The sequence below is a fragment of the Elephas maximus genome, chromosome 20, assembly GCF_024166365.1.
Source record: "Elephas maximus indicus isolate mEleMax1 chromosome 20, mEleMax1 primary haplotype, whole genome shotgun sequence".
Lineage (NCBI taxonomy): Eukaryota > Metazoa > Chordata > Mammalia > Proboscidea > Elephantidae > Elephas > Elephas maximus.
In genome coordinates this window covers 38,480,003-38,496,201 of record NC_064838.1, presented here as the reverse complement: position 1 = coordinate 38,496,201, position 16,199 = coordinate 38,480,003, and the positions used below count along the sequence as shown (strand labels likewise).

The 16,199-nt window shown below is 38.2% G+C and overlaps 1 protein-coding gene across 3 annotated transcripts in view; it reads left to right on the top strand.

Moving 5' to 3' along the window:
• The window catches only part of TMCC1 (transmembrane and coiled-coil domain family 1), a 247,828-nt gene that overhangs the window by 52,420 nt on the left and 179,209 nt on the right, over positions 1–16,199 (top strand). For all 3 annotated transcript variants that reach the window (XM_049863429.1, XM_049863430.1, XM_049863431.1), the window contains 2 exons: positions 5,391–5,445; positions 9,241–9,931. In XM_049863429.1, coding sequence (XP_049719386.1) covers positions 9,368–9,931 — 564 coding nt within the window. In that variant the 5' untranslated portion in view covers positions 5,391–5,445; positions 9,241–9,367. The remainder of the gene's footprint in view (positions 1–5,390; positions 5,446–9,240; positions 9,932–16,199) is intronic.

Below are 16,199 nucleotides of genomic sequence, written 5' to 3'. Positions count from 1 at the left end.
GATTAGTAGAGTTTACCCCTTGAAGGAGTACAACTCTCAAAGAAATTAGTTAACTATTTCATAATACCAGTTTTTCTGAAATCTTTGTTGCTTTTTTGCCTTATAAAAAAAAAATTCCTTTTATCTTTTTTAATATGTTATTCTATGTATAAGTGAATTTCTTATTGAACCCAGGGCTTTCATTGGGACCATCAATATACTCTGCTAAAATGCAGTAGTTTTCTTCCCCCTTGCACTAAATTCTTTGTTTGTGTGTACTGGTTTTTATAATCCTCCTTTCATTAAAATTGGAAACCCTGGTGGCGTACTGGTTAAGTGCTACAGCTGCTAATCAAGAGGTCAGCAGTTCAGATCCGCCAGGTGCTCCTTGGAAACTCTATGGGGCAGTTCTACTCTATTCTATAGGATTGCTATGAGTCAGAATTTACTCGATGGCAGTGGGGTTTTGATTGGGGTTCATTAAAATAACCAAGCTTGTTCGAATTGTTTGTAAATCAAGAGCTGATTAGACCTCACCTGTAAAAACATGTGGACCACCAGAAAATAAGATATTATTGTAGTAGCTATAATTAATTGTAATAATATCTTTTTTTCCCAAAAGCTGGTGGACTGCATGCTTTCTTTATTATTACAGTAGCTAACATTAATTGCCACCATGTGTCTGTCAATTTGTCGTACTGTGGTGGCTTACGTGTTGCTGTGATGCTGGACGCTATGCCACCGGTATTTCAAGTGCCAGCAGGGTCACCCATGGTAGACAGGTTTCAACGAAGCTGACAGATTAAGACAGACTAGGAAGAAGGACCTGGCAATCTTATTCTGAAAAAAATGACCAGTGAAAAACCTTATGAATAGCATTGGAACATTGTCTGGTACAGTGGTGGAAGATCAGCCCCTGAGGTTGGGAGGCACTCAAAATACGATTCAGGAAGAGCTGCCTCCTCATAGTAGAGTCGACCCTAATAATGTGGTTAGAGTAAAGCTTTCGGGATCTTCATTTCCTGATACAACACGACTTAAAACAAGAAGAAACAGCTGCAAACATCCATTAGTAATCAGAACATGGAATGTACAAAGTATGAATCTAGGAAAATTGGAAATAGTAAAAAATGAAATGGACTGAATACAGAGCAGTATCCTAGGCATTAGTGAGCTGAAATGGACTGGTATTGGCCGTTTTGAATCAGACAATCATGTAGTCTACCATGCAAGGAATGACAGTTGAAGAGGAATGGCGTATTCATCATCAAAAAGAACATTTCAAGATCTATACTGAAGTACAGTGCTGTCAGTGATAGGATAATATCCATACGCCTACAAAGAAGGCTAGTTAATACAACTATTATTCAAATCTATGCACCAACCAGTAAGCCCAAAGATGAAGAAATTGAAGATTTTTACCAGCTTCTGCAGTCTGAAATTGATCAAACATGCAGTCACGATGCATTGATAATTACTGCTGATTGGAATGTGAAAGTTGGAAACAAGGATCAGTGGTTGGAAAATATGGCCTTGGTTATGGAAACGACACTGGAGATCACATGATAGAATTTTGCAAGACCAATGACTTCTTCATTGCAAGTACTTTTTTTCAACAACATAAAGAGTGACTATACACATGGATTTCACCGAATGGAGAACACAGGAATCAGAATGACTACGTCTGTGGAAAGAGACGGTGGAGAAGCTCAGTATCATCAGTCAGATCAAGGCCAGGGGCTGGCTGCGGAACAGACCATCAGTTGCTCATATGCAAGTTCGAGTTGAAGCTGAAGGCAATTAAAACAAGTTTATAAGAGCCAAAATATGACTTTGAGTATGTCTCGCCTAAATTTAGAGACCGTCTCAAGTGTAGAGTTGACACATTGAACACTAATGACCATAGAGCAGATGAGCTGTGGGATGACATAAAGGACATCATACGTGAAGAAAGGAAAGGATTGTTAAAAAGACGCGAAAGATGACACCAAAATGGATGCCAGAAGAGACTGAAACTTGCTCTTGAACATAGAGTAGCTAAAGCAAAAGGAAGAAATGAAGTAAAAGCTGAACAGAAGATTTCAAAAGATTGCTTGAGAAGACAAAGTAAAATAATATGAAATGTGCAAGATCTGTAGATAGAAAACCAAAAGGGAAGAATGTGCTTGTCATTTCTCAAGCTGAAAGAACTGAAGAAAAAATACAAGCCTCAAGTTGCAATTTTGAAGGATTCTACAGGAAAAATACTGAACAGCACAGGAAGCATCAAGAGAAGATGGAAGGAATGCACAGAGTCACTGTATCAAAAAGAATTGGTTTTGTTCAGCCATTTCAGGAGGTAGCATATGATCAAGAACGTATGGTACTGAGGGAAGAAGTCCATGCTGCACTGAAAAGAGTGGTGAAAAACAAGGCCCCAGGAATTGATGGAATACCATTTGAGATGTTTCAACAAACGGATGCAGTGCTGAAGGTGCTCACTGGTCTGTGCCAAGAAATTTGGAAGACAGCTACCTGGCAGGATGAAATCCATATTTGTGCCGATTTCAAAGAAAGGTGATCCAACAGAATGTGGAAATTATCAAATGATATCATTAATATCATACATAAGTAAAATCTTGCTGAAGATAATTCAAAAATGGTTGCAGCAGTACATTGACAGGGAACTGCCAGAAATTCATGCCGGATTCAGAAGAGGATGTGGAATGAGGGATCTTATTGCTGATGTCAGGTGGATTTTGGCTTAAATCAGAATACTAGAAAGATGTTTACCTGTGTTTTATTGACTATGCTAAGGCGTTCGAGTGTGTGAATCACAACAAAATTATGGCTAACATTATGAAGAATAGGAATTCCAGAACACTTAATTGTGCTCATGAAGAACCTGTATATAGACTAAGAGGCAGTTGTTCAAATAAAACAAGAGGATACTGCATGGTTTAAAGCCAGCAAAGGTGTGCATCTGGGTTGTGTCCTTTCGCCATACTTATTCAGTCTGTATGCTCAGCAAATAATCCGAGAAGCTGGAGTGTATAAAGAAGAACATGGCATAAGGATTGGAGGAAGACTCATTAACAACCTGCAATAATGCAGATGACAGCCTTGCTTGTTGAAAAGGAAGACTTGAAACACTAATGAAGGTCAAAAACCACAGCCTTCGGTATGGATTACACCTCAACATAAAGAAAACAAAAATCCTCACAATTGGACCAATAAGCAACATCATGATGAGTGGAGAAAATATTGAAGTTGTCAAGGATTTCATTTTACTTGGATCCACAATCAACATCCACGGAAGCAGCAGTCAAGAAATCAAGCGACGTGTTGTGTTGGGCAAATCTGTAAAAGACTTCTTTGAAGTCTTAAAAAGCAAAAATACCACTTTAAAGACTGAGGTGTGCCTGGCCCAAGCAGGCCATGGTGTTTTCAATTGCCTCATATATATGCGAAAGCTGGTCAGTGAATAAAGAAGACCGACAAGAATTGATGCCTTTGAGTTATGGTGCTGACGAAGAATATTGAATATACCATGGACTGCCAGAAGAACAGAGTATGTTGTGAAAGAACTACAGCCGGAATGTTCCTTAGAAGGGAGGATGACGAGACTTCGTCTTATGTACATTGGAAAAGTTATCATGAGGGACCAGTCCCTGGACAAGGAAGGATATCATGCTTGGTAGAGGGTCAGGAAAAAAGAGGAAGACCCTCAATGAGATGGATTGACAGTGGTTGCAACAATGGGCTCAAACGGCAACGATTGTGAGGATGGCATAGAACCAGGCAGTATTTATTTTTTTACAGTACATGGAGTCTCTATGGGTTGGAACTGACTCAGCACCTAACAACAGCAACAAAATGTATGTAACAAAAGATTTGCCATTTTAACCATTGTTAGTGTACAATGTAATGACAGTAATTGCATTCATCATGTTCTGCGACCCTTCCACTGTTGCCGAAAGTTTTTCATCAGCCCAGACAGAAACTTTGTACCCCTTTAGCAATGACTTTCTGTTACCCTGGTCCTTCAGCCCCTGAAAACCACTAATAATACTTATGTCTGTGTAAAAACCAAAACCAAACCAAACCCAGTGCCGTCGAGTCGATTCCGACTCATAGTGACCCTATAGGACAGAGTAGAACTGCCCCGTAGAGTTTCCAAGGAGCGCCTGGAGGATTTGAACTGCCCACCCTTGGGTTAGCAGCTGTAGCACTTAACCACTATGCCACCAGGGTTTCCTTTTGTCTCTATGAGTTTGCCTGTTCTAGATATTTCATGTAAATGGGATCATACAATATTTCTCCTTTTGTGTCTGACTTATTTCATTTAGCATAATGTTTTCAAGGTTCATCCATGTTGTAGTATGTATCAGGACTTCACTTTATGCTTGAGTAATAGTCCATTGTATGTATGTAGTCCGTTTTGTTTATCCATTCGTCTGTTGATAGACACTCGGGTTTTTTCTACCTTTTGGGCTATTGTGAATAATGCTGCATGGAATGTTCTGTGGGTTTAGACAAATGTGCAGAGCCGTGTACCCACCACCCTGGTGTGATATGTAATATAATACAGAATAGCTCCATTATGTGAAGTACTCCCCTTGTGTTCCCCGTGTCATCCTCTTTTCCTTCATTGGTTTTCCCATACAAATCCAGTCCTAACTGATCTTTCTGACTTCTGATGGCAACTGTAATTTTCCTTACACAGTTTTGCACTTAGTTTTTGTGCTATTTTTCTTATGTTTGGAGTATTTAAATCTTCTTCATCCTAGATTGTCAGTTTCTTGAGGGCAGGATCATTACTCTGGTTGATCTGTATAATGCTGAGCGTATAGCAGATGCTGAAAAAATACTTGCCTAATTAAATTACTTCTCTGAAAATGCCTGCCAGCTAGTTTCCCAGGAAAATTTGAATTTCAGTGTATCTTTATTCTCAGTTGTGCATGGTGGATATGGTTTTTAGAGTTGCTTGTGAATACAGAATTGCAGATACAGAATTGGAAGCTACTTGAAAAAATATTTTCTTATGAAATTATGTTGTTTTCCATTTCATATTACTTTAAGATTAGAAATAATGGAATGTTTATTGCTAATTCAGTACAATGTTAAAAATATTCATTGCTACTTATGACATATGCCACTTTTTATTTTTTAAGTGCTAACAAGTTAATATTCTTTTTCAAGAGTACTTTTTCTTGATGTCAATTCTTAAAAATTAGAAAATACTTATTGGAAAGTACTAGAAAAAATTACCCTAATCCTACCAGTGAGAGAGAAGCACTGTTAACATTTTGTTGTATATATTTTCAGTTTTTTCCTAGATAGCTATAAAAAAATTTTTTTTTTTTTGCTATAATAGATAAGTTTGCTCCTCTGAATTTCTCATTTTATAATTCTTAATGTTTGCTTTTCAGCTTATCCTAAAAGGATCCTGTAAACCTTAGAAGTGCTTGAGGAAGAGTGATGAAGGTAAGTACCCAACTCTTTACAGTTAGTGAAATTAACTTCATTTGTGACTAAAAGGCTTTGGTCACCAAATCTGTCCTATCAAAACAATAAAAAAATTGGAAAGAAAACTTGAAAAAAAGAAGAACGATAATTTGTATATAATTTGGAATGGTCTTGTAGAGTGCCCTCCGAAACATTTGACAGAATTTTAAAAACAATTTTTTCTTATTTGTGATATTAATTCAGAACTTATTTACTAAGTGTGAACTAGTGGTGTATTCTTATGTATTTGGCAAAACTGTGGTAGAAAAACTAATTGTTCAAAATTCTGAGAATTCAGCAAAATTTGCTGAAATACCTTGTCTGTAGGTGACTGCCTTTCCCTCTACTTTTTCCTTTTTACTCCATTCTTCCTCTCCCCTTTTTACCAGGCCCTCTTTTCCGTTTCCATACTTTTTTTTTTGGTGTACTTATAAGAACTTTACTTTTCAGAGAAGCTAAGTGAATAAAAGAGAAGCCAACGTTTCCTTCTTACCAAAGCACATTTGGCTTGTGTTAAACCAGAGATCTCAATATGGTTATTTGGGGAATTTTATAAATTGAGCAACAATTATTATTTATTGGAGTTTTACTACAGAAGAAAATAGGGGCATCCTAAAAAACTGTGTATTAACGTCTTCTGGTGCTTGCGCTCTGTCAGCAGTTTTATAGAATTGTTAATTATTATAACATTCCAGTTTTTTGTATTTTTGGCACAGCATTTGAACTTCAATAATTTTTTTTTTTATATTGAAAGGTAGCCTATAAAGATTTTCTGTTAGCCTACAAAAAATTTTATCAAGCTTCAAAATTTTGACCATTTTTCTTATTTGTGCTGATACCACAGCAGTAATACAGATGATGATAATAAGCCTAAGTATCAAATTGCATTTTTATAAGCAATGCAGTGGTTTTCTGTTTGTTTGTTTCAAAATTGTTATTTTACAACCTAATGTTGAACACTCATTTTGGGTTTCTCGAGGGCTTGGTGATTTGGGAGCCTATACTAGTTAGTATGATAAAGGCAAGTCTTGCCCATAGAAATCCCAAAAATCATTACTATTCTATTGTTTAGTCTTTGCAGCTGTGAAGACAGCCTGCACAAGCCTTGACTCAGAAATTGACACCTGCTAGCTAGGTTTTGGAAACCCTGGTGGCGTAGTGGTTAAGTGCTACAGCAGCTAACCAAAGGATCGACAGTTCAAATCCACTAGGTGCTCCTTGGAAACTCTATGGGGCAGTTCTACTCTGCCCTATAGGGTCGGTATGAGTCAGAATCGACTCAATGGCACTGGGTTTGGTTTTTTAGCTAGGTTTTTCCTAAGAAATGCTGGCATTTGCTTGTAATCTGGCTGGAAGATGGCAGCTGTTATGCAGTCAGGCCGGCCTAGGTCTTCATCCATGACTGAATTATGTGAAAATAAATGATACAGAAATGCTAGTGAAATTTCAAATGAGGTTAACTATTGACATTTTAAATGTACCATATTCTCATTTATTTTTAGAAAGAATCCACTTGATTCGTTTATAGCACTGCCCAAAGAAACAGATTTGCTGAGTAATAAGTTCTTAATATCTTTGTATATGAAACAAGTAGGTCGTTTAGTATCTCAGCTAACTTGAGATCAATCTTTTATTCATGGAATGTTTTAAACTTCTTTTATAAATATTTCTTCCAACAACAACAACAAAGCAGTTGTATTATTTAGCTAATGCAATACAAAGAAGGAAACAAGTAAACTACCTCCTCGTTATCAGGCTGTTGCTTTCACATCCCCCCTATCTTTTCAGGGTCATTTACTGCAAAGAGAGACTAGTTGATGTACGCTGCTACTGGATTAGCGTGTCTTAGTTACATAGTCCATTTACTCTGCGGAGCTCAGTGCTTTTTCAAGAGTGAAACTAATTCAGTAGCTATTCTTCTGCCAGATAAACTCATGAGGAAAAACAAGGATAATTAAGTATATACACTATTGACAAGATTTTTCCCACAACGAGCCCCAGAAGTAGAGACCAAGGCAGCCATTCTTCTCGTAAGGGGTAAGGGTTTTCTTTCTTGGCTACCCCAAAGGGAAAGAGGGAAGGGCGGGAGGAGGCAACACACAGTCAGAAAAAGGGTGAGATACCGCAGTAGTATGGCAGGATTTCAGTGGGACCACAAAGAATTTGGGCCAAAGGCAGTGACATTGCCTGCCTTCATAGCTGCTCCTCATTTGCCTAGTTTGGGAACAAATAATTTCGTGGCATTTAGAAAATAGGAAGGTGCTGGTGAGAGACAAATGTCTCTAACTTGTTTTCCTGTTTTTGCTCCTGAATCATGAAGAGGTCAGGTGATGGGGCAGTAGGCATGGGAGACTGTAGACAGCGAAGCCACAATGCCAGGAACTAGGTATCCATATCATATGGTAAGAAAGTCTTCTCAGAGTAGTCAGCAGGAAGCATACTCTAGTGGGTTTGCATTCTTGTTCCTCTAAACTCCAGTAGCCTTGAGTTCATAGTGAATTCTTACTTCCAATTAATTTTTGACTCCTAGATTGCCACATGATGGCAAGGAGTCAACATACCCCAGAACAGGACCACATTAATGCTTCATTGGTAGTAACTTAGATTGTTCAAGGCACTTGACAGTGTGGGGGGTCTTAAAGTCCTTTAAGCAAAAAATTGAGGAAAAATATGGAAATAAAGAACCTCCTCTGCAATATTTTGTCCTCCTTAGCAAATTCTGTACGTTAATACCATTTTGTTTTCTATAGTTGCAGGAACTCAATAAAAAAAAACACTTTCTATTATGAAAAATCTCATCCCATGCCATGCCCCTTAAGCCCTTTTTATGCATGTGATCTCAGTAGTTGTGCTGACCTTACATCTCGTAGTTTCAGCTTCCTTTTAATTGCCTACATTTAATACTGGTTTGTGGTTGCTATTTGAACTTTCTTTTTCTCTACTTTTTCTTCATACCCAGTTACTGTATTAATTGCCTGCTTTTGAGTTTGTGTGGATATATGGGAAGCTTCTGTCAAGGATGACATTATACAGAGAAAGGCATTTCTTTGAATCCCCTTTGTTGATAGCTGGTACTGAGCAAAACTCTCGTCTTTTGGAAGTCTGATTCTGTCTGGACTGTTCACTCGGGTGGTGCTAGAAAGATCATTTGTACTTCGGCAGGAAGTTCAACTTGTAAGAGTTGTATTTGTCTTTTAAAAAGAGCAAACTTGTCACTTCTAGTTACCAGGGAACTTGATGAATATGAATAGTAACAAGAAATACCTGTTTTTCATTAAAATCTACATATAGTTAGATTGAGATATCCACTTTTCACTATTATTGTTTGAATTTACTCTGCTGGTTTCAGCATATGAATAATTAACTGATTATGAATGAGAGGGGTAAGATTGCCTCAGCTAGACTGAACACATTGGATGATCTGTTCTCTCTTGATTTCCCAAGCAGTGGCTGTTCTGTCAACTACTGTTACGGCATTCATTCCAAGATGGCTCCCCTAGTATCCAATTCATATATTGAAACTTGTGGGGATTTTTTTTTTTTTAAAACATTGCTTTTTTCATTTTCCTGTGTACTTGCTCTGAGATTTTTCTTCTAGAAAATAATCGTTATCCACTATCTAAAAAACTGTCTTTTAATCTTCTGATTAAAGGTTGCGTAATGATAGTGCCTATTTGTTTGGCTAGCTGCATGTTTTTCTTTGTTGTAACACTGGAGTTTCTGCATGGATTTATAATATGAGGTTCTTTTTTATTTTTATTTTTTGTACATTAGATAGGCATGAAGCCACCGTCTCACAGCAGCATGTGTAGTCACTGTTGAAGCAAATGCCTACCTAATTTGACAGTCTTGGTGTGTTTAAAAAATTTTGAGTTTGCAAATAAGCATATTAAGTCTACTGATGGAGCCTTCGGGCAGTGAACAGTTTTATGAGGACCCTGATCCTGGAGGCAAATCCCAAGATGCAGAGGCCAGAAAGCAGACAGAATCAGAACAAAAGTTGTCTAAAATGACCCACAATGCTTTGGAGAACATTAATGTGATTGGCCAAGGCTTGAAGCACCTCTTCCAGCACCAGCGCAGGAGGTCATCAGTGTCTCCACACGATGTACAGCAAATTCAGGCAGATCCAGAACCTGAAATGGACCTGGAAAGCCAGAATGCGTGTGCTGAGATTGATGGTGTCCCCACCCACCCCACAACTCTGAATCGAGTCCTGCAGCAGATCCGAGTGCCACCCAAGATGAAGAGAGGGACAAGCTTACATAGTAGGCGGGGCAAGCCAGAGGCTCCAAAGGGCAGTCCTCAAATCAACAGGAAATCTGGCCAGGAGATGGCAGCTGTTACGCAGTCAGGCCGGCCTAGGTCTTCATCCACGACTGATGCTCCTACCAGCTCAGCTATGATGGAAATAGCTTGTGCTGCTGCTGCATGTCTGCCAGGAGAGGAGGCAACTGCAGAGCGGGTAAGTCTGTTTAAGTCTGTTTGATTTTCTTTTCTTGCCAACGTATTGTTCTCTGTGTCTAGGACTGTCCGAACTGTTCTTTTGGAACAAAAAGAGGTATCTTAGCAAGTACTTCCAAGTGGTAGTTGTAGTTTCCCTTGTCATTAAATAAGTGGAATGAATAATAATAATAATAATTCTAGCTAATGAGTGCTTATAATTATATTCCTTTTTCCTTCCTAATACATTGCTATGTTTTATTTTACCCTTTTGCTGAAACATTAAGTTTGCTTCATGTGCTCTAAATGGCTCAGTTTTATGGTAGAGGAACGAAGAAGCTTTATTTTTGTCGTTTTGATTTTACACATGGAAATGACTTTAATGAAGGTAGTGAGCAGAAGTCTAGAATCTGGGTTTTGTCACTGCTTAGCATGGCAATATACTGAATTATAATTTTTTATCCACTATACCACATCATTAGCATTCAGTATACATTTTGAAGAGCATCTGTATTATTATACTTTGCTATTTTTTTTTTTTTTTTTTATTAATAAGCAGGCTTTTTTGTTTTGTTTTTGGTCTGTCTGGAAAGGAGAACCAGGTGTAATAAACCTGGGGAAACTCCTTCCATATAACTCTCACTTCATCTCTCTGTCATGGTTAGTTGAGGCAAAGAGAAGAAAACTCAGGTGCATGTGGCCAGGCAAGCAGTGAGTGAACGTTAAGTGTTATGTGGCTTGGGCAAACTAAAGAGTCCACGCCCCGTCTGAAGGGGCAGTGTCTTCTCAGCCTTAGTTGATTGTTCTAACTGAGGACTGCCAGAGCCCCTGATTTTTTCAGAGACACTGGAAATCTAGATGAGGAAGTCTCTTCATTTTTAGCACATTACACAGTCCAAAGTGAACATACTTGTAGGCCAAATCTGCCCTGTAAGTCACCATCTAGCTACCTTTTGGTTTGCTTTTATGTATTCCCTAAGGCTTTTATGATAGTTAAATCACTTTCATTCTGTGTCTGGTTCTGGCACAATTAAGTTTATTTTATTGCATATTAACTTGCCAGAAATCTAAATATTGAATCTTGTACCTTTAAACCTCTCCCACCTAAATGTGATATTAAGAGCAATCAAACTGGTAATGAGCAGTTAATCACTTTAATTAAGAAATTAAACCTGTCAGAATAATGACATAAATTAAAATTTTAAAAGTCCAAAAGAGGAAGAGTGGCATGTATCTATGAGCACAATAGTTATCTTTGAAGTAAAAAAGATATTTGGTTATTGATTACGCAACTTAGCTGGTGATAAAGACCAACGGTGCAACCATATAACGTGTCTTCACCTGCTCAGTCTTTACCAGAGAAGATTATGAAATGTGTTAATAATGATTCTAGGATTACAGGCTTTTATGTTAAAAAGGAAAAGTATAAGTAAAGCATATTGGATGCATTTGTAATGTTTTGGGAAATTTCTGTAGAAAAAGAGCTAAGTGATAACTTGTTTGTTCTGTCTCTAATGTTTTTTTGTTGACTTAATTGGCATATAAGGAGCCTTGGTAGTGCAGTGGTAAGCGCCTGGCTGCTAACTGGAAGGTCAGCAGTTCAAACCCACCAGCTGCTGTGCAGGAGAAGGATGTGGCAGTCTGCTTCCATAAAGATTTACAGCCTTGGAGACCCTTTCGGGCAGTTCTACCCTGTCCTATAGGATCGCTGTGATTCATAATCGACTTGATGGTGGGGTTTGGTTTTTGTTTTTGGTTTAATTGGCATAGACTTGATAAAATTCACAAACTTTAAGTGTACAATTTGATTAGTTTTGAAAAGTGTAGTCATGTAACAATAGTCATGATACAGAACATTTCCATCACCGCAGAATAATCCCTCATGTCCCTTTGCTGCAGTCAGTTCCTTCTTCCCCAAATCCTAGTCCCAGATAACCCCTGATCTGCTTTCTATCACTATAGTTTTGCCTTTTTAGAATTTCATATAAATGGAATCATACAGTATGTAGTCTTTTGTGTTTGACTTCTTTCACTTAGCATAATGGGTTTTGAGATTCAACCATGTTGTTACATGTCTTGATAATTTGTTCCTTTTATTGCTGAGTAGTGTTCCATTGTATATCCATTTGTTTATCCATTCATCAGTTGGTGGACATTTAGGTTGTTTCTAGTTTCTGGCTATAATGAATTAAACTGCTGTGAACTTTTGAATATAGGTCTTTGTGTAGAGACATTTTCATTTCTGTGCATTATATGATGAGTGTATATTAACTTATAAAATGGCTCTATCATTTTGGGTTCTTAGCAGCAGTGTATGAAAGTTCCAGTTGTTCCACATCCTTGTCAACATTTGCCATTGTTAGTCTTTTTAATTTTAGCCATTCTGGTGTGTGTGTAGTGGCCTCATGTTGAGGTTTTCTAATTTATATTTTCCTAATGACAAAGGACATAAATGAGTCCCTAGGGGGCACAAATGGTTAAAAACTTGACTGCTAATCAAAAGATTGGTGGTTCGAACCCACCCCGATGTGCCTTGAAAGAAAGGCCTGGTGATCTGCTTCCAAAAGGCCACAGCCTTGAAAACCCTATGGAGTGCAGTTCTACGCTGAAACACGTGAATTACTTTGAGTCAGAATTGACTCCGCAGCAACTTTTTTTTAGTGGTATCCACTGGTAGTGGTTATAATAATCATCACAATCACCAGTTGCCATGGAGTCTACTCTGATTCATGATGACCCCATGTGTGTCAAAGTAGAACTGTGCTCCATAAGGTTTTCAATGGCTGATTTTTTGGAAGTAGATTGGCAAATGCCTTTGGGAGACCTGAACCTCCAACCTTTTGGTTAGCAGCCAAGCATATTAACTGTTTGCACCAGGCAAGGACTCCGATGGTAATGATAGCTGCTATTTATTGTGTGATAGCTACATTTATTATGTGTTTATTATATGGCAGCAGTGTGTTTAAACACTTTACATAATTGTCTCATTAATTCTAAAACAGCCTTATATTTTGGTAAGATAGATTGTATTTGCTCCTTTTAACAGATGACACAGCAGAGGCACAGAGAAGTTAATGTGTGTGTGCATGGTTTTACAACTAGAATGCTTAAAAGCTGAAATGGTAAATCTAAGTCATTCATTTTTTTTGATCAGATATTTTTTAGTAAATTCTGTGTGCCAGGCACCATCTGACTTCAAAGGCTGCTTTTGTCCACTGCACCATACTGCCTCTCCACTCTTATGTATTGAACATTGGTCTAAGTACTTGAGAGATAAAAAAGAAGGTACAGGGATTTCATCTGTTTTTCTTCTTGCACTTTAAAATGTTAACTTCATTGGTAAATATATGACAGAAATAATCTACTAATGACATTTAATTTATGAAAGTTCAGTGTTAGTATTTTATATTAAAGATGATTTTATCTCAGATTCCTCTGATAGATTAAAAAACAATGACCACCATATAAGATTTTTTTCTGTCATACCTGTGATTTACATTTAAAGTTTTCCAGGGTATCTGAAAACTTTTTGATCCAACTTCTTGTTTTTACGTGCCGTCAAGTTGATTCCGACTCATAGCGACCCTATAGGACGGAGTGTAGGGTTTCCAAGGAGTGGCTGGTGGCTTTGAATTGCCGACCTTTTGATTAGCAGTTGAGCTCTTAACCACTGTGCCACCAGGGCTCCTCTTTGATCCTAGACTTAGTGAAATTATAGTCTAGTTGGAGATGTGGAAACAATATAATGCAGATCTATATGATAAATTATGTAGACAAGTTGAGAAGAGAAAGATCATTTGGGGTTGAAGTGAATAAAGGGTTTAATGGAATAGGAGATGGTGCTTTGAGTTGAATCTTGTAGGAGAAGTAGGATTTAGATAGATATATGAGTATGTGGTTGTGGGAGAGGGGTAATATCTAATCAGGGAATGACACAAGCAAGGAAAAAAAAAATATACTGGTGGGATAGTAAGTAGAGTTGGAGTGGCAAATAAGCATGCATGTTAGTGGCCTCAGATCCTTTTTGGAGTGAGATAGGGGTATAAACTTGGCTCTCCTTTTCGTCTCATATCATCTATTCAACTTACTTAATCAAACTTATGAATGCCTATTATATGCAAAACATTCTGAAAAATGCTGTCATGAATATAAAGATTCATAACACTTGATCCCAGCTCTCAAGATTTTTATAATCTATCAGGAAAGGCAAGATGTATACTTATAAAGGAAAGTAATGTGTGAAGTACTTATAAAGCACTTTGACATTAATGATCTCATTCGATCTTAATTGACAACTTTAGAGTTATCCTGACCCTGGAAGCTCCTCAGTCATTTGGTCCCCATGGTTGGCCCTATATTCCATTCCTAAATCATTGCCCTAGTTTGGGCCTTCATCCGTCTCATTGCCCTTTCAAATCCTTTCTCCACAGTGCCAACAGTCTGAGAGAACTGTCTAAAATGCAGAACAGATCATGTCATTTCCTTTGCTTAAAAACCCTTCACAGGTTCCACATTGCTGGAGAGATAAAGATAGTTCTTCCTAACAGGATATACAAAACGTTACATGATTTAGCCCATGCTGACTTCTTGAATTTTACTTCATGCCACTTCCTGCTTTATACATTATAGTCCAGCAACAAACATTCCTTTCCTATACTTTTTATTCCTCCTCCAAAGTTTTTCATATTTCTGTATCTTGGTTTATACTTCCATTCAGTCATTCATTCAGCAAATATATTTTGAATATATAATATGTGTTAGGCAATGTGAATACCATGATGAGCAAAAACAGGTATAGTCTTTATAGTCCTTACTCTTATGAAGTTTATAGTTGAATGGAGACACATATTAAGCAAATAATCACTCAAACAAATCTAAACTTTCAACTGCAACCAGTGCTACAAGAACCAGGGTAGACATTTCTAAGGAAGTGACATATCTAAAGGAGTCTTTTGCCGTCAAGTCAATTCCAACTCATAGCAACCCTACAGGACAGAGTAGAACTGCCTCATAGGGTTTCCCAGGCTATAATCTTTACGGCAGCAGACTGCCACATCCTTCTTCTGTGGAGCAGCTGGTGGGTTTGAACTGCTAACCTTTTAGTTAGCAACCAAGGGCTTAACCACTGCACCACCAGGGCTTATTACCTAAAGGATAAGCAGAGGTAATTTGGTGACCGGAAGGGAGGGAACTGCAGATGCAAAGGAAGTTTGCTGAGTATGAGGGATGGAATTGGGGGTGTGGTGTTATAAGTAAGGCTGAAGAGATAGGTAGGAACCAAGTCATATAGAAGCTTGTAGACAATGTTAAGGAATTTTTCCCAAGAGGATGGAGAAGCATTGAAAGGTTTTAGCAAGGGACAACATCAAATTTGTGATTAGAAAATATCACTATGCTACTATGCTTTAGTAGGGGCAGGGGTTTGAGGACCATGGTTTCAGGGGACACCTAAGTCAATTGGCATAATAAAATCTATTAAGAAAACATTCTGCATCCCGCTTCGGAGAGTGGCATCTGGAGTCTTAAATGCTAGCAAGCAGCCATCTAAGATGCATCAGTTGGTCTCAACCCACCTGGAGCAAAGGAGGATGAAGGACACCAAAGACACAAGGTAATTATGAGCCCAAGAGACAGAAGGGGCCACATAAACCAGAGACTACATCAGCCTGAGACCAGAAGAACTAGATGGTGCCTGGCTACAACTGATGACTGCCCTGACAGGGAACACAACAGAGAACCCCTGAGGGAGCAGGAGAGCATTGGGATGTAGACCTCAAATTCTCGTAAAAATACAAGACTTAATGGTCTGACTGAGACTAGAAGGACCTTGGTGGTCATGGTCCCCAGGCCTTCTGTTAGCCCAAGACAGGAACCATTCCCAAAGCCAACTCTTCAGACAGGGATTGGACTGGACTATGGGATAGAAAATGATAACGGTGAAGAGTGAGTTTCTTGGATCAAGTAGACACATGAGACTATGTTAGCATCTCCTGTCTGGAGGGGAGATGAGAGGGCAGCGAGGGTCAGAAGCTGGCCAAATGGACAAGAAAATAGAGAACGGAGGGAAGGAGTGTGCTGTTTTATTAGGGGGAGAGCAACTAGGAGTATATAGCAAGGTGTATATAAATTTTTGTATGAGAGACTTGATTTGTAAATTTTCACTTAAAGCACAATTAAAAAAAAAAAAGTATTTCCCAAAGACTCTCTCTGCTCTAGGAAGGGGAAAGGGTGATTGTGGTGTGGCTATATGTGGAAATGTACTAAATGTCGTATATCATGGAAAGAAATTC